Here is a 25,001-nt window from a genome sequence, read left to right as displayed (position 1 = left end):
TTTCTCATAGATGTGATGAGATCTGCTGCTGCTCTCATGAATCTTCTGCTGTGTGTTCATGTCCTTCTCTAAATCTTCTCATTCTCACTTTTTGATCTTCCTGTTTCTTTCCTAAAAGCATCACATGATCATCATCTTCACACTCTTAATATCTGCATGTCAAATCCATAATGATGATCATAAATGTCTCTGACCTGACGTGTGTCTCATGTAAATGTGAAAACCTCCTAACAGACCAAACAGAACCATCAGCTGAAAACTCCAGACCAGCACAAACACCACAGACTCTGAACACACTGAAAACAACGATTAGAAAGAAAACAAAATCGATCCATCATGTTTCCTGTAGTGTGTTCTGTTAAACTCGTACCATGATCTGATGTCTGTGTGCTGCTGGTCAGTGTAGAGGTCAAACTAGAGGTCACAGCTGCAGTAGTTGATCCTGTAATAAAACATCACTGCAGAATCACTGAAAACATGCAACACAAATTACTGCTGAGATCGGCTGAAATAAACTAATTCTCATCAAGAAATGTTGAGAACTTGGTTCAACAATGGAGAAGCTGTTTTTATTTTTTATTTTTTTTATAAATATGTGGACATTCATGTATTAAAATCTCACCAGGACAGTGTTTTACTCTAATGCTCTTCTGTCCGTGACTGACGTGGTTCTTCACACTGCAGATGATGTTTCCATCAGTTTCCTCATTCAGCTCAATGGTGGTGTTTCCATCCATCAGTGATTCTCCATTCAGAGTCCAGCTGTAGATGAGCTGATCCCCGTCAGAGGAGCAGGACACTGACTTCATCCCATTGGAGGAGCAGCTGATTGACACATTCACTGAGCCAATAGGAGCTGGAGGGAGGGACACATGACAGTACAGTCACACAACTCTTTATGTCACCAGAGTCAATTTTCAAGACATTTTTAAACACATTTATTGTTGAGATGATATCTGGACATTACTGCAGCATAGGTTAGTCATGTGACAACAACGTAGCAAATTACTGTTTGAAATGCTTTCACATACTACTTTTAAACAGTAGTTAATATACAGTAAGCAACATGCTAATATTTAATTCTGAAAATACTCCTAGTACATTGAAAGTGCAGATGCTTTTTGAATAAATAATAATAATTAATAATCTTCACAGAGATTCAACTGATTATCTGCATGAGATCATGAGATTGTAATGAGTCTGATGAGAGAGTTACTGTACCTTCAACATTCACTTGAAGATCTGCTATTGTTACTGTGCCGTTTGAGCTCTCGAGTTTTAAAGTGTAAATCCCTGAATCTGCTCTGATCACACGGTTTATTATCAGAGTCCCTTTAATGACTGTCACTTCAGCTCTGTTATTAAAAAGATCACATTCCTTTATCTTGTCATTCTTTACTCTACAAACTGGATCATCTGGATTGTTGTTTATTCTCTTTTGTATCTTCAGGTGATAAATACTAGCATCCACCATCTTCAGATTGAGTTTGTGTCCCAGAGCTGCGTAACAGGGATCTGACTGATTAAACCTGCAGTTAAACTCCAGACCTGAAGAACAAAACACACACACACACACACACACACACACACACACACACACACACACACACACAGAAATGCCTATAAAGATCTCTGATTATAAATTACAATCAGATAAATTTCACAAACAGTCACAGAATCAGAGTTCAACAGAAGACACGTATCTGACAGACTCTTGATCTAATCTCGGCTTGATCTAATGTTCCTAAAATCATCCGCAACAAAAACCACATGAAATTGTTTAAGTGCAGTTTTCTGTCCTGTGTTGAGCATGTAGGAAGGATGAATGGATACACACACACACACACGTTCATCTCAGTAACAGTTGTTCTGCTGGAAGTGAGTGATTTGAGTCGTTTCATCTTTTTTCATGATCGTTCAGATCTGAACACAATCACCTGATCAATGTCATGTGACTGATCTCTCTGGAGCTGCAGGAACATCGACTAAAATACAATCAAATATGTGCAATATGTACATTGCTTGCAAAAAATCAGAGAGAAAGATGTCGAGCATGAACACTGACGCTTCAAGATCTGGATTTATCATCAGTTTGACAGACATTCTCATTCTAGAGAGCATTTTATGGAGCAACATTTAGTTACAGCTTTGAGTACAAAGACAGACATTAATTTGTATTGAGAACATGCGGGAAAGAGAAGAACAGAGAGTGAGAGAGTATGCAAAAAAAAATAGCTGAACCATGTGATGAGGTGTGAAAACAAGAATAGAGCTGTGTAAAGTTTAAATAAAATCAGATCTTTTTTGTGTTATTTTGTATGTGGACGGGTGATAGATATTCTAGCTGCTGTTGTTTTTCAATGTTGACCTAATTCACAAATGATAAAAGTTCACATCTGTGTTTTGTAATTGAACTGACACAAGATATTATTTGCACAGCTTTATAATTGAAGTATTATTTTGCAACAGTGCTTGGGCCTATCGTGAATACATCTTGGTTATGTTGACATTAGACATGCTGTTTCCATACAGAGTTACAAATGTGATAGTGACGTTTGACATTTGGCCCAAACCAACTCAGATATTCATAAACAAACTTATTCAAAGAAATATAAGAAATACAATATATACTAATGAGCCTTATATATAAATTAAACAATTTAACTATATGACAGTATGTTATCAAACTAATAGGCCTAGACCCAAGGTTAAAAAAATAATGTTCTATTTTCATGCACTAATTTTTTACATAATATACTAAAAATTCTTCTTTAGTACTTCTTAAGATGATCTTAAGAGCATCTATTTAGTGTACTGAACTGTGCTACAAGTAACTAATTAGCTCATATTTTTTAATACAGATATAGTATGTTAAAAGCACATTTTAGTTCATATTTATGGTGTCTCAAAATAGCACAGTTGAGTACACTTAGATGTTCTTAAGATTATCTTAAGAAGTACTAATAACATAATTACAAATGTACAGTGTATTTTTGCAGTTGGTTTGATATCTTTATGTCCAACAGTGTTGTAGTTTAATGGATTAAAAGGGTTCAGTATTGTATATTTCAGATTAATAATCTGAAAAAACAAGCTTTGGGAATAATATTCTGAGTAATTTACAGTTGGTTTGATATCTTTAGGTCAAACGCTGTTGTAGTTTAAAGGATTCACAAATTTGCATAGACATTTTTCTGAACATTTTACTAGTAGTTTGATACCATAATGTCATACAGTTAAATTGTTCAATTGATTTATAGGGCTAATTAATATATATTGTATTCCTTTAAATTAAATCTTGTCCTATGCAAAGGACATTTAATTACGTATATCTGAGTTGGTTCGGGCTCAAAACATGAAATGCGCAGAGAGTTTAATGGTATGAAACCGAATGTCAAATGTTAAACGTAAAACTACCGTGTACGTCTGTACTGTGTGTGTGTTCTGCTGCGGTTTATTTTAATAAAAACAGAGGAAAAGATGATTGAAATTACCAAAATAATTAATCCGTTAGAATGCTTTTGACTTTAAGGAATATGTAGGAAAATTAAGACCCTATGTGAAAGTGCACTGCCAAAAATACAATTCTGCCTACGCCACTGCAGTGAATGCTGTTTGTATTTTCTGGAATGGCAAAACAAAATCACCTGTTATACTTTGGCTAAGAAGACCATATGCAGAATATAATTATACAAACTCTCATTTTGATTTCATGTCTTTAACACAAACTGACTGTTAATTTGATTTCATCATGATTTCACACTTCCATCTGACATATTATAAAACTCCACTAATACATAGCCCACTTTGGAAACACTCTTAATGTAATATTACAGTGTTTTTCTCTCAGAGATTCATGTGATTGAACATCATGATCAGTTTGAGCTGAAAGTTGACTCACATGCAGCAGTTTGCAGCAGCAGCAGCATCAGTCCAAAGATGAGCATCATTTCTCTAAAGTCCAGTTTCCAGAAGAGCCCAATCCCAGCAGAAGAGTGTGGATGCAGCTTCAGATGGAGACATGAGTGTCTGTTCTTCAGCCCGTCTGTGTTCTGGCTCTCATGAAGCTCCTCATGAGGAAATATCTGACCGCTTCTCTGAGAAAAGAGGAAGTTCCCTCATATGGGGGAAGGAAGATGATGTTAGTTTGCACTAAAAATACATCTAAAAATGAATAAGAGAAAGGAGTAAAAAGAAGTAACATTTTAGGTACATTTCCTTAAATAAAAGTGCTAATCTTATTTAAAGCAACACAAGAGAGGGATAATTTATTTGATTCAAATAAAACAGTGTCTTTACTGTGTTTATGAAATGCTTTAGACAGATTCGTTATTCGCAGAATAAGGCCTACATGTGACTGTTCCAGCAGCTGTTTGTGATCTTCCTCTGATCGAGTGAGTGTGTGATGATGTTTTAGTGTTTCATGTCTGGAGAGAGAGAATGAAGAGATGATTCTGACCTTCAGCCCGTCTGGACTCAATCTTCTGTTTACTGGACCTGAGAGTCATGAGACGCGTTGAGTTCTGGAGCTGCTCAGAGCTCATAGAGAGCGACACCTGCAGGAGGAAACTACAACTACAGCTGCACTCATTTCAGCACGGCCTGCTTTTCTAAGTTTAATTATTTTTCATTTATTAACTTTTTATCTAGCTGCATTACAAAAAAAAATAAATAAATAAATAAAAAATGCATTGAATCATTCATCTATTAACAAAAAGTAACAGCATAATCATTAATAAATCTATCATTGACAGAGTACATAAAAATAACACTATTCTAATTCTTTATCTTGTTTCACTACAGTAAAGCCGAGTTCAGACTGCACGATTTTAGCCCCGATTTTGGCTCGCTGACAGGTTTTGAGAAATCGCCGACAAATGCCCAAAATCACAGGCAAATCGGTGCTCGTTCACGCGAGTGACAATCACGCAGTGTGAATGAGCAAAGACGCGATCTGAGAGAATCGCCGACGCCAGTGAGATATTTGGCATGCTAAATATCTGGACCTGTCGGCGATTCAAAATCCTGCAGTGTGAAAAGCGTTCTGACCGGGTGTGTCTCATACGTTCTGAAAAGTGAAGCCACGGGCTCTTTGATCGCCCCCTGGAGGCTGGATGCAGTACAGGTCATAAACCCCGCCCTCTCAATGCAGTCGAATGAGACTTCAGTGAAAACTTAAAAATAAATTCTGCTTCAAATAAAACTTTCTTAAAGATGGTTTTGGTCATTTAAAGTAGTTGTTATCACACAGATATATATTCAATTGTTCGTTTTTGTGGTGATTTAGATTTTAGCTAGCAATTTGATGCTATAAAAACGGGGCGTGTCGTCATGATTCGAACTTGATTGACAGCTCAGCTTGTCTGAGGACTGTCGGAGCTTCGAGGGGAGATTGAAGATGTATTAACTAACTGTTAATTTTCGATTTCTTTGTTATTTAACACCAACAAAATGAGTTGTTCAGCAGTAAACTGTACTAACCGACCTACAGGATCTGACGGATCACTGAACCTTTTTCTGTAACATTAAATATGGGTGTTATAAGCTAATTAATAAATGTTATTAGTTAAGATAACACACCTAATGTTAACAATGTCGGGAAAAAGCAGGTGATCGTTATCTGGCAGTTACTTATTATTTTTATGGGTATAAAATAATAATTAGCAGGACAAAACTAATGATAGCTTACTCTAATTACAGCAATCGATCTCCTGTAACGTTAGTTGAACTTGATTTAAAATGGCAGGACCGTTTCTGACGATTTAGAGTTGTTTCTAGAGGCATATTATATTGATTTTATCTACTGAATTTGCTGTTTTAAAAGTATTATTGCTCTAGAAATAGAATAGCCTATTATTTTATAGGTAGAATTTTAAATTGTATATAATTTTTATAGTCTATTTAAAATACATGAATGATGATGCAGTCGTCTGGGCGGAAGTTTGATATCGCGACTCCGCCTCCGGCTCCACTGACGGTTCCTTCTGCGCATGCCCAGGCTCCAAACTTTTTTTTTTTGACGTATTGCGTAACATGTCAGCGCCCATTCGGTCGGCCATTTTGGCTTCAGTTCATTACAATGGAAGGAAGCGACGTCGCGTCGTCCATCTTTTTTTACAGTCTATGGTTCTGACTGAAAACTACATTCGGCGATGACCGACAGCCAATGAGAGAGCAAGATATAGAGCAGCGGGGAGTTCGGGGAGGAGTTATAGACCACAATATCAGCAAGCATGGTTTCGTTTCAGATAAACATTACAATTCTATCAAACAGAAACAAAGCACAAACATTTGCTGGACCATCCGCAACAGCAGCATATTGAAAAGTTATCTATTTAGCTCTAACTGTCGTTGCAGAACACACAATCCTTGTTCTTCACGTCTCCCCAAACATTTCCTCCTCCATATTCTTTTTTTTTATTTTTTTTTTTTATGTTGTTTTCGCTGCAAATCAGCGCACAGGTAATTCGTATTTCAAGCTTCTTGCGGGCTACTATTTTTTATAATAATCCCACCGTGTGTCTCAATCAGCTCCCTAGTTCAGTAGTCAGGGCACTGATGAGGGTATCAGCCACATTCACTTTCATACTGATTCGCTACCTAGGGAGCTAGGGAACTGATTGAGACGCAGGGCCAGTCTCACTTGAGAACTCCGGTCTTGAACGCGTGATATCGCGTTGTTTCCTTGTCACATCTCCAGTGTGTTTGGTTGTGAAACGTAGTTTGCGTGACAGACAGAGTTGTCGGAGATTCTTCCTATTGTAAAGTCATGCAGTGTGAAACCTTCTGTCGCCAATCCATCATGCAGTGTGAACACAGCAGCGACTGAATGCTGGCCAAGATAGTCATGCAGTGTGAAAAGAACAGTGACCCGACTGCTTTGAAAATCGTGCAGTCTGAACTCGGCATTATGCCGAGTTGAGACTGCACGATTTTAGCCCCGATTTTGGCTCGCCGACAGGTTTTGAGAAATCGCCGACAAATGCCCGAAATCACAGGCAAATCGGTGCTCGTTCACGCGAGTGACAATCACGCAGTGTGAATGAACAAAGACGTGATCTGAGAGAATCGCAGACGAGTCACCGACGCCCGTGAGATATTTGGCATGCTAAATATCTGGACCTGTCGGCGATTCAAAATCCTGCAGTGTGAAAAGTGTTCTGACTGAAAACTACATTCGGCGATGACCGACAGCCAATGAGAGAGCAAGATACAGAGCAGCGGGGAGTTCAAGGAGGAGTTATAGACCACAATATCAGCAAAAATGGCTTCATTCACATAAACATTACAATTCTATCAAACGGAAACAAACAAACATTTGCTTGACCATCCGCAACAGCAGCATATTGAAAAGTTATTTATTTACCTCCAACTCTCGTTGCAGAACACACAATCCACAGTCTCCCCAACCATTTCCTCCTCCATTCTTTTCTTTTTCTTATATTCGCTGCAAATCAGCGCACCGGCAATTCGTATTGCAAACTTCTTGCCAGCTACCGTTTTTAATAATAATAATAACTCCGGTCTTGCACGCGTGATATCGCATTGTTTCCTTGTCACATCTCGCGTGTGTTTGGTTGTGAAACGTAGTTTGTGTGCCAGACAGAGTTGTCGGCGATTCTTCCTATTGTAAAGTCATGCAGTGTGAAACCTTCTGTCGCCAATCCATCATGCAGTGTGAACACAGCAGTGACTGAATGCTGGCTATTACTTTGTAAATAGAAAAGCCTGATAATGTCACTGCTATACCGAAGTATTGTGGTATTTCGCCATGTTTCTCACTGACGTGATCGCCCTTCACAGCATATTTAGTTCAAAAACAACTGACAGTTCTGACCTAAATATGATTTTCAGTTACAATAATTAATCCTAAAATTCAACATTAGTAGGCTGATTTACTTTTCACCATCAGTCACGCACGCACTCAGAGGATCTCCCAGTTCTTGGCTAATTTTCAGATTTGTAAATTCATTCACTGGAGAGTCGCTCTGAATGGATCATTCAGTGAGTTGTTGACTCGACAACAGCTGCAATACGATCAGTACAATTTCGTGAATGAATTGTTGATGTGATTTGTGAACCGATTTAACAGGATGATTGAAAAGAATCAGTTCTCGCTTTTGCGTTTCTAAACATGTGATGATTTCTTCATTTTAAAATAATGAATAACGACATGTTTTATGAAATGTAGTGGAGTAAAAATATGATCTTATGCTTTGGAATGTAGTGAAGTAAAAGTAAAAATTGCTAAAAATAAAAATACTTGAGTAAGGTACAGATACTTAAAAAAATGTACTTAAGTACTGTAACGAAGTAAAAATACTTAGTTACTGTCCACCACTGGTAAGGGGCGTGGCGTTTCCGGACGCTTCAGCGAATCACGATGGCTCTGGATTACACTGGGCCCGCTAACCAATCTGAGCACATTGCGTATTTCGGAGGGAGTGGCTTCATAGAAGCAGGAAGTCAAATGAGCCGTTCATATGACAGTGGAAACAGAAGTGTAGAATAAAGCTAAAATATATGAAAAAATACAGCATTTTCAAAAAAACTAAGCATTAAGACATGTTAAACTGTGCCCCAAAAAGGGCACAGTTCAAGCCTAGAAAAAAACCATTGAAGCACACCTTTAAAGTAAAAATCTTACATAGAGCCCCTTTAAAGAAGCACCACAATTTTAAGATTGTGTCTTCTGTTAGTTACATAGCGACCACTGAACAGACATTTAGAAGTGTCAAAATACTATTGGATAAACTGAGCACACAGTTTCGCACAGACCAAAACAAAGACAGTCATTCTGACACGGAACACACATTTTCAAAGTAGAATATCTGACTGTAGCATTGTTTTTCTGAGAAACAAGTAGGTGAACTTAGCATGTTTCCTTAATATCTGCAAACATATCAGGGTATTCTTATGCTTTATTAAAGTAAAAATCTTATATAGAGCCCCTTTAAAGAAGCACCACAACTTTAAGATTGTGTCTTCTGTTAGTTAAAAAGCGACCACTGAACAGACATTTAGAAGTGTATTTTAAAATGGAAAGTATTGAAAATAATAATAAGTTAAAAAAAGCTGTAAACACTTGCATTTTTTGCAAGACTGTAAATGTGTCTCATCGGGTAATCAAAAGTTCTACACACACTTGCAGTCTTCACATCACTTGAATACTTGAGCCAAATACAGGAAATACGTCATGTAGGCAGACAAGTGGTCAAGTGCAAAGACCACAAGTGTGGGTATTTGGACAAGACTATTGTACTGTATTTAATGGGGAGATAAGAGGGTCTTTATCTCTTACCATTGGAGAACGCTTAACGGCTAACTTAATCATGTGCGGCACCTCTCAGCTTATCATGTAATGGCATGACATCAGTCGCAACATTTCCTAGTCTGCCTTCTCTTAAAAAATACATTTTTATCAAGCTAAAATCTACATATAGTTCCCAAAGAAAGTATTGTTTAGTGTAAAACATGCTGATTAGCAAACAGGCTGTCGATTAATTACATGATTAGCTATTTCCCCACAAAAGCTGTTAAATCAGCATAGTGAAGCCTCTCATCCACTGACATCCATTCACAAAACAGCCTCTGGCTTCGTTCCCTGCATACCTCTGGGGGCGGGGCGTTAGCTTTAGCTGTTACGCTTTTTTGGCTAAACGTTGCAGGCTTGCCTTCCAGTGGCTTTGACAGTCTTGCACACTTACTTCCTGTCGTGTGCATGTGCTCTCAAGAGGCCAAGACGCAAATGTGGAGCCCTGTCCAAATACCCACACTTGCGGTCTTTGCACTTGACCACTTGTCTGCCTACATGACGTATTTCCTGTATTTGGCTCAAGTGCTCAAGTAGGCGTGAAGACTGTAAGTGTGAACTTTTGATTACCTTATGAGACACACAAAAGAGTTAAGTTTTAAATAGGAAAAATATCGAAACTCTTTGGTCATTTTGTCAGATGCTAATGGTCTAATTGGATTCAATGAACTATGCTAAGCTATGCTAAAAGTGGTACCGCCAGACCCCAAGATCACACAGTCTTGCGAAAAATGCAAGTGTTTATGGAATTTTAAAAAAATATATTATTGTCAGTACTTTGCATTTTAAAATACACTTCTAAATGTCTGTTCAGTGGTCGCTATGTAACTAACAGAAGATACAATTTTAAAATTCTTTTAGTGATAAAAAGCAGTTGCAAATGATGTACAAAATACACACAGCCTACTCATCTTTACATCAATAAAATGTACAACACTTTATATTTTACTACCAAATTATATGTAATATATAATTAATTTAACTTACAGTCGAATGTTTTCCTTGACATCTCGTGATTTCGGGGCATGTGAAACATAATGCATGATGGGATACACTTATCCTCGAATACTGCTCAGAAGCGGTATTCAAGATAGTCTGGGTTTAGTGTGCATTTAGGGCACTGCACTTGGGCATTTTTAAGACATGGGACAGTCTTGTGCACTTCATGTTGCATGCATGAGCTCTCAAGTGGTCAAGACCACAAGTGTGGGTGTTTGGACAGGGCATATGAGTATGAGGTCTCTAGGGAACAAAAGTGGGTGTTTCTGAATTTGTGGGTGTTTTCAAACTGGTGTTTGTTTATAAACCATGCAATGAAAATGATCCTCTTCACCTGACCCCACCCCTAAACCCTACCCACACTCTGACGTGAGCAAATCAGGTAACGCTCTCAAAAATGCCCCTCTGTGTATGTGCCTCACCACTGATCTGGTAACTCCTGTTACTTACTGCAGAGATCTGGACTTGCATATAAGTGTGAAAGACATACACTTTCCTGATCTTTAGCGACATCTGCAGGAGGAAACAAGTTACAGCTGGACTCATTTACTAAAATTAAATTTTATTTGATAACTATTTAGAAATTTCAAATGTTTAAATTTGATGTTTAATGTGCACTTTAATTAATATGAAAATTATATTAAATAAACTAAAAAAAAATCTTGCATTTTTTGACTTTTTTTAATTTAACTCAATACCAAAAAGTTCATCCTAATTTAAACACAAATTCAAATGACTGTTTTTGAACAATATTTATTAATATCCTAGAGTGACAAACAATTTGAAAAGAAATGTACAAATGTGGCTAAACATGACAGCAGACACCACAAACACACACAGATCAAGAGGAACAGTTTTGAATTCAAGCTTTTTCAATTCAAGTTGAAAACTTTCCACAACACATGTTGTTTCAAAGAACTTTACAGAAAATGCTTGTTTATTGTTACAATTGAGGAAATATTCTGTTATCAGCCAGAGATGAGTGTGTCACAGTAATCTTCACAATTGTTGGCGTCGCCTAAGAACATCATAGAAACAGGAAAGCAGGAGAGGATTTCTCATAGATGTGATGAGATCTGCTGCTGGTCTCATGAATCTTCTGCTGTGTGTTCATGTCCTTCTCTAAATCTTCTCATTCTCACTTTTTGATCTTCCTGTTTCTTTCCTAAAAGCATCACATGATCATCATCTTCACACTCTTAATATCTGCATGTCAAATCCATAATGATGATCATAAATGTCTCTGACCTGACGTGTGTCTCATGTAAATGTGAAAACCTCCTAACAGACCAAACAGAACCATCAGCTGAAAACTCCAGACCAGCACAAACACCACAGACTCTGAACACACTGAAAACAACGATTAGAAAGAAAACAAAATCGATCCATCATGTTTCCTGTAGCGTGTTCTGTTAAACTCGTACCATTATCTGATGTCTATGTGAACATTACAGTTTTTCTCGATTGCTTAAACACTATAAGCAGGCTTTTGAACTAAAATAATGCCATTTATCAAAAAGCACACCCATTTCCCTAAACTAAAACACTATTCCCCTGTTTTGACACATGAATCAGTTTTGTTGAACTGTCACTGCAAAACTTTAGACACAAATCCCCTCATGTCTCATTGCATGTTGTCATTTAGAAAGCACTAGCATTCAATATTGTTCACTCAAGTCAGCATAGCTTGAGCTCAATTAGCACATAGTTACCCACGTGGAAAACAATAAGAGTCAAAATTTATCACACACCAATCAGAACCTTCAATAGAGAGATAAAAGAGGTCGGGTTCATTCAGTTTCGGAACAATGGATCCAGAGAGACGTGATTGAAAAGGTTGAGGACACCAGAGAGGAGGAAGAGAATGAGCAAGAGCGGTAAGGAGTGGAGGAGGAGGAGGAGGTGAAGGAAGAGGATGAGGAGGAGGTGCAAGTAGACAAGGAGTCTCAGATGAAATTCGTGCCACCAGTTGACCATGTCCTTGTCCATGGTATGACTATGAGGGAGGCTGGGCAATAAGTTCAGCCAAACTTAAATTGCTTCACCATCACCTCGATCATAAGAACCTTCAGGGAGGAAAACAGGCAGGTGTACCTCAGTTCACTCTACTGTAACTTTTGAGTGCTGTACTCTGTTACAACACATGCATCAAATTGCCTTTCATACAGATAGAGTTTCTGTCTGCTTCCATTTTGAAAAAAGGATGTGTTACAGTTACAGTAATCAGTACTTCTATTTTTGTAGGACACAGAGACGATGGAATAGAAGAAGCTCTACTAGACATTTCAGTTGATGCGTGCCAGGGGTGGATCAGGCATGCGAGAGGATTTTACCCCCGCTGCCTGGCTAGAGCCAGTGCAGCCTGTGATGTTGTTGAGATTCTCTGGCCTGTCCCAGACCAAAGATGTGATGCTGGGGCAGAATATTTTTTGTTGTTGTTTGGTGTATTGTATTTGTACAGTACATTAAGGAATAAAAAAATGGGCAAATGTATACATGTGTTCATCGTGTGAAAAGTGAGGGGGAGAACCACAAGCAACATAACTTATTACTGTGTTTTGTTTTCTGAAGTATTGTTTTGAATTTCTCACCAGTGTGTAAGACTATGTTGTAGTGTGTGTGTTTTTGAGGGCTTGTGTGTGTGTCTGATGGCAAAGTTTGGTTTTTCAGCAAGAGTGAATGGTGTTGAGTTCAGAGCTTCATTCTGACCTGAAAATAGGGTGTTTGGGGAATTAGGTGAGACTGTGAGACGTTATGGATTTACTGTTTTGAGAATATGAGGCATAGTTTCAAGAAATGTGTTTAAGCAATTGAGAAAAACTGTAAAATCTCACCAGGACAGTGTTTTACTCTAATGCTCTTCTGTCCGTGACTGACGTGGTTCTTCACACTGCAGATGATGTTTCCATCAGTTTCCTCATTCAGCTCAATGGTGGTGTTTCCATCCATCAGTGATTCTCCATTCAGAGTCCAGCTGTAGATGAGCTGATCCCCGTCAGAGGAGCAGGACACAGACTTGATTGACACTTCCACTGAGCCAATAGGAGCTGGAGGGAGAGACACGTGACAGTCACATGTCAAACAAATGCATAAAACAAACATGACTTGTTCTTAAATAGAGTTTAATTAAACAGAAAATCACATGCAGTTACTTTTGCTGAAATTCTTCCAGACATACAGTAATGAGCTGCATGAAATGAGTTTGACAAGAGTTACTGTACCTTCAACATTCAATTGAAGATCTGCAGATGTTACTGTGCCGTTTGAGAGATCGAGTTTTAAAGTGTAAATCCCTGAATCTGCTCTGATCACACGGTTTATTATCAGAGTCCCTTTAATGACTGTCACTTCAGCTCTGTTATTAAAAAGATCACATTCCTTTATCTTGTCATTCTTTACTCTACAAACTGGATCATCTGGGTTGTTGTTTATTCTCTTTATTATCTTCAGGTTATATTCACTAGTGTCCACCATCTTCAGATTGAGTTTGTGTCCCAGAGCTGCGTAACAGGGATCTGCCTGATTAAACCTGCAGTTAAACTCCAGACCTGAAGAACAAAACAGAGAGAGAGAAATGTATATAAAGATTATAAATTACAATCAGATACATTTCACACACAGTCTCAGAATCAGAGTTCAACAGAAGACAAGTATCTGACAGACTCTTGATCTAATCTCGGCTTGATCTAATGTTCCTAAAATCATCCGCAACAAAAACCACATGAAATTGTTTAAGTGCAGTTTTCTGTCCTGTGTTGAACATGTTGGTCTTTAAAAACTGAAGTTCTCCATTCATTCATTCATTCATTCATTCATTCATTCATTCATTCATTCATTCATTCATTCATTCATTCGTTCGTTCGTTCGTTCGTTCGTTCGTTCGTTCATTCGTTAGTTAGTTAGTTCATTCATTCATTCATCCATTCATTCATGTTCATCTCAGTAACAGTTGTTCTGCTGGAAGTGAGTGATTTGAGTTGTTTCATCTTTTCTCATGATCATTCAGATCTGAACACAATCACCTGATCAAAGTCATGTGACTGATCTCTCTGGAGCTGCAGGAACATTTACTAAAATACAATCAAATATGTGCAATATATACATTGCTTGCAAAAAAATCAGAATAGAAAGGTGTTGAGCATGAACACTGATGCTTCAAGATCTGGATTTATCATCTGTTTGACAGACATTCTCATTCTAGAGAGCATTTTATGGAGCAACATTTAGTTACAGCTTTGAGTACACATGAATGAATTTGTATAAAATTGACAACATGCGGGAAAGAGAGAAGAACGGGATTTATGGGGTGAAAAAGGAAGTACATGAGGAATAGCATGCTGAAAAGTAGCAGAACTTACGATGAAGTGTGAAGACGAGTAGAAATGTTAGGTTAGTTTGCAAACTAAGACAGTAATATGTTTTAATCAATCAGTGAATGCTATTTGTATTTTCTGGTAAGGCAGAACAAAATCACCTGTTATACTTCATCTAAGAAGACCATATGCTGAATATAATTATGAAAAATATAATTTTGATTTCATGTCTTTAACACAGACTGTGACTGTTAATGTGACTTAAACACTTCCATTATAATACTCCACTAATACACACTCTCTAGTCTCAGACTAAAATGCATGTTTGAGCTGTTTTAACTGAAAGCAACTTGAACTGTTTGTTTTTTCTAAGAAATGTTTTAAAATGTCCTAATTGAAGGCCTAATCCTGGCTTAATCTAAGCCCTCTCTGAGAAACTAGGCCAATGTATACAAGAAAACACTAAGATTAGATCACTGCAGACAGTTTTATTAACACTCTTAATGTAATATTACAGTGTTTTTCTCTCAGAGATTCATGTGATTGAACATCATGATCAGTTTGAGCTGAAAGTTGACTCACATGCAGCAGTTTGCAGCAGCAGCAGCATCAGTCCAAAGATGAGCATCATTTCTCTAAAGTCCAGTTTCCAGAAGAGCCCAATCCCAGCAGAAGAGTGTGGATGCAGCTTCAGATGGAGACATGAGTGTCTGTTCTTCAGTCCGTCTGTGTTCTGGCTCTCATGAAGCTCCTCACGGTGAGACTCAATCTGGACTGAGAAAAGAGGAAGTTTCGTCATATGGGGGAAGGAAGATGATGCTAGTTTGCACTAAAAATACATCTAAAAAAGACAGTGAAACTAAATTTTTAAACTTATAGATTGTTTTGTTCTGAAACGGTGACTTACTGTTACAATGTTGCATTTCTTCTTGGTTCGGTTTGCTTTCATTTCAGTTATTTCATCATGGTCTGGTTTTGTAAGTTTATTTATTATTTATTAACTTTTTGTATTATGAAAAAAATGTTTAAAAGTATTTAATCATTCATCAATTAACTAACAAAAAGTAACAGAATAATCATTAATCATTGACAAGAGCAACACTATTCTATTTTTTTTTATCTCAATAAGCCTAAAAAAAATCTATTTTCAGCTCTCATGACAATTTTGTTCGAAATTAATTAGTAAAAGGTCCAGCTACTAATTATAATTTGTTGCTACGGTAAATAGAGTTGTGTAGGGTTTGAACCACTTATCTATGATTTATATTGATCAGTGGCAGGCTAATTAATGACAGAAGTTTCATTTTTGGGTGAACCAACCCTTTAAATTACATTACATTTCTTTTTTCTACCTAGTACTGTAATTACTGTATTGTAATCTAATTTTATTGATTTATTTGTTTTAATCTAATTTTTACTTATAAACTATATGGAGACAGAAAGGCTTTTCTAATTTATCTTTGTGAGTTTAAGTATTTGAAGAAATGAAATTTAAAGTCTAACTTTTTGTAGGCTATCTGCATGGCAAAATATCTTATTTTGGTGCAGTCCTGTTACCTTCTTGATTTTTTGTCCATCTTAGATCGTTGTATTTCATGATATGTTGTAAAATGTTCCCTCTCTGGACGCTAGAGAAGATTTGCAGCTGATGAAAATACATTCATACAAACACAATACAGTATCCAACGAAGAAGAAGAATAATAATACTTACAGTCCCACAGGTGGCGCTGTGACTCGAACAGAACTGTGCGTCTCATTCTACTGTATTTGTGCTGTTGCTTTTTAAGGCTGACTGCTGGAGAGTGTGGGGTATGTAACCGGTTATTATGTAAAACTGACGATTTAATATGTAAAAAATTAAATATAAAAGGTTGTATACTATTGTACTGAATAATCATTTAACCAAACAAACATGTCTAGAATCAAGCTAACTGTCAGGTAGCAATGAGGAGACCCTGTTAGCTAGTTAGCAAACTAGCTACTATTTTAAACACTGACAGGTTCTTTAATGAATACGTTAATATTTATTATTGTTCACAGAATAACAAAACGCGCCTTTTGTCAATCTTAATGCACTGTTTTCTAGGAGTGGCTAAATGCAGATAATCAACTCGTTCATTTATTTACATACGATATTTGACACAAGGGTTTTATCCTGTGAGAACATAGCAAGAGTCATTTAAAACGAGTGCTAAATAACACGGATTTCGTTAGACTGAAATGCTAAGGTTAGGCGATGATGTGAATAAATACAGTGCCTAAACCGTTTGTGTCCTGATAATATGAATAATTTGTGTTTTAACAGTAATTATCTGGTGGATAAGTGACATTTCAGGGCATATAGGAGTTGTGATCAACACCAATCATCATGAGTAATACTGTGAGTATGGCTGACCATGTGACCACTCACGTGATTAGTGCTGATTAAATTTAAACTATGGCAGCTTGTTGAATGGATTTCACTTCTTTCAAACAATCACAGATAAACAAAAGCTGTGCTATGGTAACCAGTTGTGTCTTCTTTTTTTAGACCCAGAGGAAAAGACGAACAACATCCTCCACTGCATGTTCCCACCGTGTCAGCAGAAAGAGAAACCGGACCCAGGTGTCTCAGATAGCAATGGAGACTATTGATGTGCTGGAAAGTGACAGAACTAACAGTGAGTTTGCTACTTTTGTTTTGCCAGATGAGTCATTCACCTCTGATATAACTGATATGGATTGTTTCATTCCTACAAAAACAACACACAGCGGCTTAGTGTAAAGAAAAACCCTATGAATGACAATATCATGTTTACGCAAAGCTGTGAACGATAAACGAGCAATTTCTTTGCATCACACTTTGCAGGAGGGTTGGGCGGCATTAAAAATGTAGAGTTTCCTTTTCAGTTTGAGAGCTGGATTTGCATTGAATTACCCATAGGAATATCTATAGAGAGTTCAACAGTCTGCTTCCTGAAGTAAAAATCCCATTCATTTTCTCCATAGGGAAATTGATTTTGAACAATAACTTATAAATCATTAAAGACAAACCAACTGTGAGCTTAAAGGGTTTTTATATGCTTTTGTTGAAGCCAGCAGCCTTCATTATTTCAACTTAATTTTAAAAAATAATGTTTAATAGGGAATCCTGATGAGAAACTGCATTGCCCATGATTCTGCAGAGAAATTTCCACCAATCAGAGAATCAGAGATTTAGTGCCCATGAAGCACTGCAAGTGATGTAGTCATAAACATAGGCTATTACAGGAAATCTTGATTGTGTATATATATATATATGACAATATATTTTAAATCTTTAAATCCGTTATTTTACCTTCGACCCTTTTCACGGACTGTGATGATGTGTTTTAGCAGTCATCAATATCGTAAATCCTGCAATGTTTTTTTTTTTTTATATTTTCATTTTTAAAAAAACATATGCACATTTATAACAATATACTTAGTATTATATTACCTTGGCATCAAATTACAAAAACTTAGCTAATGCTGCTGTGAGGGTGTTTCTAATACAGCAGCTATGGGAATGACTGTAAAATTACATCTTTCTCTCTTCTGACGGCCATAATCAATCAATCTTTTTTTTCTATTTATGAAAGTTGTGAAAACACCTGTGAAGTTTTTCTTTTGCTATTTGAGCAAATGGAAACACAAAAAATATATTGAATGTATTCTCTCATTTACTGCTATAGAATTTTACCCAACTATGACGACTTCCGCTTCTGAGAAACCCGGAAATGTGAAAAGGGTCTATTCTGCATCGTTTCTAATTTGAAATTTTATTGTCATTACTAATACTTCATGGGATTGTATTTCCGGAACACAAACAAAGGAATTGTCAAAATATTTAACATGGCTATCATAACAGATTTTAATTTTCTTCATACTACAAACACAATATCAGTTGTCCACCATATTGCCTAATTTGAATCTGTACAAATCCGTTTTAAGCTATTCATGTGTGGTTTGAAATTCCTTTTCGCATTTCTGGGAATCCATTTCAGTCTGACAGCTCTGATTAGATTTTGCGTGATTAATGTGACCTTCTCATGTCACGTAAAACAAACTTCAGACGCCGTTATAGACCATTTGGGTGTTTGAAAACGGCGATTATGTTTTGTGGGTGGAAAACAGTTCTGCAGTAGCAGTCTATGGAAACCATAGAATAAAAATGGTAATTCTGAGTCTATATCTCACACTTCAGACTTTTTTCTTGGAATTCAGAGTTTATATCTCACAATTCTGAGAAGAAAAATCAAATTTGCAAGATGTAAACTTATTATTCTGTCTTTTTTTTTTCCTGAGAACTGCGAGTTTATATCCCACAATTTAGACATTTTTTCCCTCAGAATTGTGGTATAAACTTGCAATTGCAAGTTATAATGTCTGAATTGGGAGAAATAAACTAATAATTGCAAGAAAATGAGATGATAAATGTTACAGGTTTAAAGGTTATGTATGTAAAATGTTATAGGTTTAAATATGTCATGCTGTAACTATGCCCTCTATGAACTATCCAGTTGGATACACAAATAATCAGATTTGGACTGAAAGTGTGAATGTAGCCTAAATGTCTCCTGATCCAGACTGTGATAACTTGTTTTTCTTCCATGCTGTCTTGTCAAAGGTGAAGATGTGGTAGATTTAACGTGTGAAGGGTCTGAACCTGCGGTTGTTGACCTCACCAATAACGATTCTATTGTGGTGAGTCTTCAACACTTGTACTCAACATTCGTACTAAAGTAAAGGTTTGACTGAAGGACTGACTTTCTATTCTTTGGTTGTGTTGGTATTATTAAGAGTTTTTTAATGAATTGTCTCTTTTCTGTCTCTCCCTTCTCTCATCGTCTCATGGGATCAAGGTTGTGGAAGATGGTAATGTACCATTCTGTTTTTCTTTTGTAACTTCTGATTTATGAGTCAATTTTGATAAAGGCATGTTATAAACAGATAAAGGTAATTTTTATTAAATATAAAGTAAATCTGTGGTGGATTTAAAATAATATGATGACACTGTGCCACTTCACAGAATCATACCTATTGTAGTGGAAGTGAAATTAAATGTTTTAAAAAATGTTTTTACATTGATGTTTGTGTTGCAGGTGTGCAAAGCAGACGTGGACAGGGCACAGAGAGTTACGTACTGAGCAGTGATGAAGAGGAGGAGTCTAGTCTCAGACTTAGTCCGGGTTTACTGTCCTCTCTACATGCCAGCTCACAGGCCAGGTACATCCATCTCACACAGATTTATATCTGCCTATGTAGAGCTGGGCGATAAAACGTTTGATGTAATGTTGTATGTATATGGACCATTTATCCACTCGGCTCGAAGTTCAAACTGCAGCGCAAGCTTACTGTAGCAGATGTGTTTACTCGCTGACAGGTCTCGGTCTTGTGACCATTAAACAGCGCTGTGAGATCCAGTGAGAAGTGCTTAAATTCAGCCATGAACACACATGTCTTGGCGATAACTAAGCCAGATGAAACTGAGCTGACAAACAGGACAAACGCTGTGCACGACAATATAGTCAGAGGCTTTTCAATCTACAAATCGCCATCATTTACCATGGATTTGCTGTAGTAACACCAACTGCACCTTGGTATTGTGGCAGAAATGTGGGATATTCATATCATCTTTTATTATATCATTAATGTAGACTTGTTAAAGGAGTAGTTCACTTTTAAAATGAAAATTACCCCAAGCATCCAAGCTTTATAATGGCAGTGAACAGGACCAACGAGTATGAAGCTGAAGAAAGTGCATCCATTCATCATAAACATATATGTTGCGCCAGTTACGCTTTTTTCGTAATTTGAAAATGGAAGGAGTAGGATGAAGAGTAAGCATTTTGAACTGCGAGAGTTTTACTGCTGTCTGGTGGAAGCTAGATATTTTACTTTATAACTTTTTCTTACACAAACGCTTCACTTCAGAAGGCCTTTATTAACCCTCCGGAGCCATGTGGAGTATGTTTATGATGGATGAATGCACTTTCTTGAGCTTCATACTCGTTGTTCCCATTCAATGCCATTATAAAGATTGGATGTGTCAGGATACATCAGAAAGAAGAAAGTCATATGCACCTAGGATGGCTTGAGGGTGAGTAAAGCTTGGGGTAATTTTCATTTTAAATTGAACTAATCTTTTAAATGTTTTAAAGGAGTAATGGAATATTATTACAGTATTTTTTTGTGATTTAAACTCTAGCATTTGGGCATTTATACAATTTAGGCTACTGTATTTTATACAAATACCGTAGAAACCATATAGTTACATTTTACCATGGTATTGAGGTGCAGTTATGTGTGGTTTTAACTGTGGTTACCATGATTTAAATGTATGCTACTATGGAAGACAAATGGTTAATTTTAAAAAACTCAAACAGTCAGAATATTTAAATTTTACCATATAAAAATGAGGTTATAATTTTTATACATGTTAATGTTGTTGTTTTTTTTTTGTGTTTTTTTTTAATGAAAATAAATATACATATACATCCTAACTCAAGCTACTGTTACTGTCAGCTCAAACTACTGCCAAATGTGCATTTCTAAGAGGCGGAACCTGTATGTTATTGTTGTTGTTATTATTATTATTATTATTATTGCAACCTGCAATGCAAACTGTGCTGAAGATGCGTGCCACAAAGTCAAGAAACACAAACCTGTGTTTGTGATATTAAACAATATTTATGATATTAATGAATATTGATATTAAACAATATCATCCTTTAGCACAAGCAGAAGCTAAGTAATTAATTTTTCTACGAAAATGTTTTAAGGAAAAATGACTGGAAAAGTGTAAAGAAACGTGAAGTTCTGACTATAAAGAGTAGTTTAAAACCACGATTGTTGGTCTGGTTTCTACAACTTTCACTTAGGAGCAAAAATCTGCCCTTAAACTTGAACTGAATAAGGAATTGACATTATCATGGTAATTATATCGACTGATATGAAAAATTTTATTGTGATAATTATTTTGGCCATGTCACCCAGCCCTAGGCCTATACTAAATGATAATCTTAATCCTTGTATGCAGATTTTGTGGATGCAGCTTTGTGAACTTTTACACTAAGTTAACATCTAGTTAACTAGTCTAGATCAGTCTGTATTCCTCCATATTCTCCTGTTGACTTGTTTTTTTGTTTTTTTTTGTGTTCTGCTGGCCGTAGGTCTACACCAGGTGCTGTTAGCTGTCCTGTTTGCATGGATGCTTATTCAGAGGTAAGTTATGTGCGTGACTAAGGTAAATAATCATGTATGCAGTTCATTTAAGCCTAAAATATTCTTTGTTTGACGCATGTGCATTACAACAACTCTTTTGAGAGAATATTACGTCATTGCCCACATCCTGAGCAATCTCTCTCTCCACAAGTTATAACCATTTGTACAAATGCAGGTACTTTCCGCCCTCTTTGCAGTCTCTCATCCATGTAGCTATTCATCGTTGTTGTAGCTGGCAAACATTTTTCTCTGTTCCACATTTCTTTGACTACCTTGTGAATCAAAGGTTCTTGTGGACAAACTAGTTAGTGCAAAAAAATTCAATGCACATGTGCAGATTGTGTGTAAAGAGGAAAAACCGGGCTGCACACATAGAGTATACTTTGGCCTTTATATTGTTAATTCACCACAAAATGAATGCTGTCATCATTTAAGGCCAATTGACCCTTTGCTGGGAGTTTGATTGACAGGCAATCTAACCAATCATAATGCCGCATTCACTGTTTTGTCTGATAAAGCAGTTCGGAGAGTTAGTAGATTAATATCTGTGGACTTGAACTTGAAAAATGGTGTGTACTGATGTCTTTCCTTGGTTGAAACAACATTTCTTTTTATGTTATTTCATGTTTATTTGACCCTATTATTTAACTAGTTTGAAGAGATGATCAGTTCGTGCCCCGCTTGAACTGAGGCACTATAGCGATCTGTAATGACACATTAAAGAGCCACAAAATACTTATTGTTTAAATGTGACCCTGGACCACAAAACCAGTCATACGTGTCAATTTTTTTAAACTGAGATTTATACATGTGAAAGCTGAATAAATAATAAGCTTTCCATTGATGTATGGTTTGTTAGGATAGGACAATATGACCGAGATACGACTATTTGAAAATCTGGAATCTAAGGGTGCAAAAAAAAAAATCTAAATATTGAGAAAATCGCCTTTAAAGTTGTCCAAATGAAGTCCGTAGCAATGCTTATCCACTCAGATATATATATATATATATATATATATATATATAATATAATATATATATATATAATATAATATAATATAATATAATATAATATAATATAATATAATATATATATATATATATATATATATATATATATATATATATATATATTTTAAGGACTTTGTCCTTACGAATGTCTGCATCTGTTGGTGTCAGTTTGAGCTTTGTTTTATTTTATTTTTTTCAAACATCGGTTTGAATGAACGATTTAATGACTCGCTCATAAAGATTCACTTGTTTCATTACAGGATGAATCGGCATTTTTGAACTAATTTCTTGATTCAATGACAAATACATTTAAGTCACTTGTCGCCACCCACTGGTGAATGATGCAATTGATATATTCTTTATTTTAAGCATTAAGTTGCTTTCAAAAGGTGATCCACTGTATTTTGATCACTACTGTAGTCATCAAAGCATAATTCTTTATTCCCAGTACTTCTATGATCATTTGAATTTTTGCAACACAGAAATAATGATTCTGTGTGGTGGAAAAGGCCATGTGTGAAGCTGTTTCATACCTATACATGACAGCTTCTCTCTTAATCTGTACTCTTCATTCATCAGCTGGGAAAAAAAATCGTTCTGAAAGTGATTCCAACAACATTCCTCTGTGCCGTTATCATTATGGTGTGAACTGTTATTCTTTTACATTAAAATTTTATTTTTAGAACTGTTTCATTATCCTTGGTTTGAAAGGGCCTTTAATGATGAACCATTTTAATTGTGGATGAAATGATTTAATTGACCTAAATATTTCTTCTGGTCTATAATATGATTTATTTCTGTTTAAATAAAACATCTGACTTTGTAAATGCATCTTTGATTCCATTTCCAGATCATTGACAGTGGTCGGCTCATGGTCTCCACAAAGTGCGGCCACCTTTTCTGCAGTCAGTGCATCCGCGACTCTCTCAGCCGAGTTCACAGCTGCCCTACATGTAGAAAGAAACTCACACAAAAACAATATCACCCAATATATATCTAATGGTAAGACAAGCAACTTGCTGGGATCAGCTGAATGCATCTCAAAAGTTCTGCAGTTTGTTCTCATCAAACAACTGCACAGCTCCATGTTTTCACTGGCTGTTTCGTATATTTTACACATCGGTGCCGAGATGATATTTGGCACAAAAAACGAATAAAAAAAACATTGTATGATTCTGTTGAAACTGAAAGGGCACTTAGTCTAGGATTAAGTATTTTTAAATTGTGAATACAAACACTGTTTTGATGTTCAGGAAAATTGGAATATACTGACATGGAGTAGTCTGGGTTTGAGGTCTTGGCTGCTATAATAATAATAATATAATTTCATTTTTTGTCATTTAACTACATGCCCAGTTTGTAGTATTGAGTAAAATGGTTAAAGTTAGGGTCCAGTTTGAATGAAACATGAGTGACCAACCATCACAGTATTATTTAGTAATATTAGTTTAGTCTTGAGATCAAAATGGCTCACTGCTGTGGTGGTCTCTATTCTTTAGTAAAATTTGTCAGTGAAATTTGTGAGCTTTTAGTGAATGGGGCACACTGATGGACTACATTGAGGTCGCCCTCCCCCTGTACCTGCTCTCATTTATTCGTATAGCCTTAGTACCAGCCTTGTTAGCTTTAACTGATGGGAATTCATATTTAGATTCATTATTTGTCATCAAATGTATTGTTGCATTCCTATTAATTTTTGAAGGAGCAATGGATGCTGGTCAAGACTGCATAAATGTCACTTTCATCTCAGAAGCACTTTTAAACTGGTCAGAGGATTCTTCCTGACTGTTTAGCAGTGGGTGACTGAAGCTAGCAAGGCTTGTTTGCCAACTTTACATGTTAAATGTTGATATTTGTATATATTTTCATGTATAAAGGACCTGTAAGAGGTGTTAGTATTGTAAAGACCATAACATTTATTTCAATAAACGTTTTGATCACTTGTTGTGCACTTTATTTAATGGGGTTTAAAGCAATTTAAAGGGTTAGTTCACCCAAAAATGGAATTTCTGTCATTAATTACTTACCTTCATGTCATTTCACACCCGTAAGACCTTTGTTCATCTTCGGAACGCAAATTAAGATATTTTTGATGTAATCTGAGATGTTTCTGATCCCCGAGAGAAAGCAATGCAATTAC

General features: G+C 36.4%; 3 protein-coding genes across 4 annotated transcripts in view; 1 reads left to right on the top strand and 2 right to left on the bottom strand.

Moving 5' to 3' along the window:
- The window catches only part of LOC137032643 (uncharacterized), a 33,184-nt gene extending 28,980 nt beyond the window's left edge, over positions 1–4,204 (bottom strand). The window contains exons 1-4 of the mRNA XM_067404533.1: positions 3,902–4,204; positions 1,222–1,548; positions 623–856; positions 371–442 (exon numbers count right to left, since the gene is read on the bottom strand). Coding sequence (XP_067260634.1) covers positions 371–442; positions 623–856; positions 1,222–1,548; positions 3,902–3,950 — 682 coding nt within the window. The 5' untranslated portion in view covers positions 3,951–4,204. The remainder of the gene's footprint in view (positions 1–370; positions 443–622; positions 857–1,221; positions 1,549–3,901) is intronic.
- A 6,907-nt stretch (positions 4,205–11,111) lies between these two features.
- Positions 11,112–15,424, bottom strand: LOC137032581 (uncharacterized). The gene is made up of 5 exons (XM_067404424.1): positions 15,208–15,424; positions 13,534–13,860; positions 13,147–13,359; positions 11,561–11,662; positions 11,112–11,477 (listed from the first exon to the last, which is right to left on the bottom strand). Exons 1-5 carry the CDS (start codon positions 15,422–15,424, stop codon positions 11,401–11,403), a joined length of 936 nt encoding a protein of 311 aa, XP_067260525.1. The 3' UTR covers positions 11,112–11,400.
- Positions 15,425–16,313: 889 nt separating this feature from the next.
- On the top strand, positions 16,314–24,790 carry rnf4 (ring finger protein 4). Of its 2 annotated transcripts, XM_067386574.1 has the most exons (9): positions 16,314–16,435; positions 16,932–17,006; positions 17,157–17,286; positions 19,254–19,330; positions 19,489–19,501; positions 19,729–19,852; positions 21,799–21,850; positions 23,441–23,503; positions 23,712–24,790. In XM_067386574.1, the coding sequence occupies exons 2-9, from the start codon at positions 16,995–16,997 to the stop codon at positions 23,859–23,861; spliced, it is 621 nt and encodes a 206-aa protein (XP_067242675.1). In that variant the 5' UTR covers positions 16,314–16,435; positions 16,932–16,994; the 3' UTR covers positions 23,862–24,790. The 2 variants fall into 2 exon arrangements, with proteins under 2 accessions (XP_067242675.1, XP_067242764.1); XM_067386663.1 differs by lacking the exon at positions 23,441–23,503.
- Positions 24,791–25,001: the final 211 nt, after the last annotated feature.

The sequence above is a fragment of the Chanodichthys erythropterus genome, chromosome 1 (assembly GCF_024489055.1).
Source record: "Chanodichthys erythropterus isolate Z2021 chromosome 1, ASM2448905v1, whole genome shotgun sequence".
NCBI lineage: Eukaryota > Metazoa > Chordata > Actinopteri > Cypriniformes > Xenocyprididae > Chanodichthys > Chanodichthys erythropterus.
Note: the sequence above shows the minus strand (reverse complement) of the source record. Positions and strands in the feature narration are given on the sequence as shown.

What these genes read in the sequence shown, in the direction of transcription:
- LOC137032581 (XM_067404424.1), bottom strand. Translation starts at nt 15,424, where the DNA reads ATGACGAAACTTCCTCTTTTCTCAGTCCAGATTGAGTCTCACCGTGAG. An exon ending in GCTGCTGCAAACTGCTGCAT is followed by an intron (nt 13,861 to 15,207) that starts GTGAGTCAACTT and finishes TTTGTTCTTCAG; the next exon opens with GTCTGGAGTTTAACTGCAGG. An exon ending in TTACATGAGACACACGTCAG is followed by an intron (nt 11,478 to 11,560) that starts GTCAGAGACATT and finishes TGATGCTTTTAG; the next exon opens with GAAAGAAACAGGAAGATCAA.
- rnf4 (XM_067386574.1), top strand. An exon ending in GCATGGATGCTTATTCAGAG is followed by an intron (nt 21,851 to 23,440) that starts GTAAGTTATGTG and finishes TTCATTCATCAG; the next exon opens with CTGGGAAAAAAAATCGTTCT. An exon ending in TCTGTGCCGTTATCATTATG is followed by an intron (nt 23,504 to 23,711) that starts GTGTGAACTGTT and finishes TTCCATTTCCAG; the next exon opens with ATCATTGACAGTGGTCGGCT.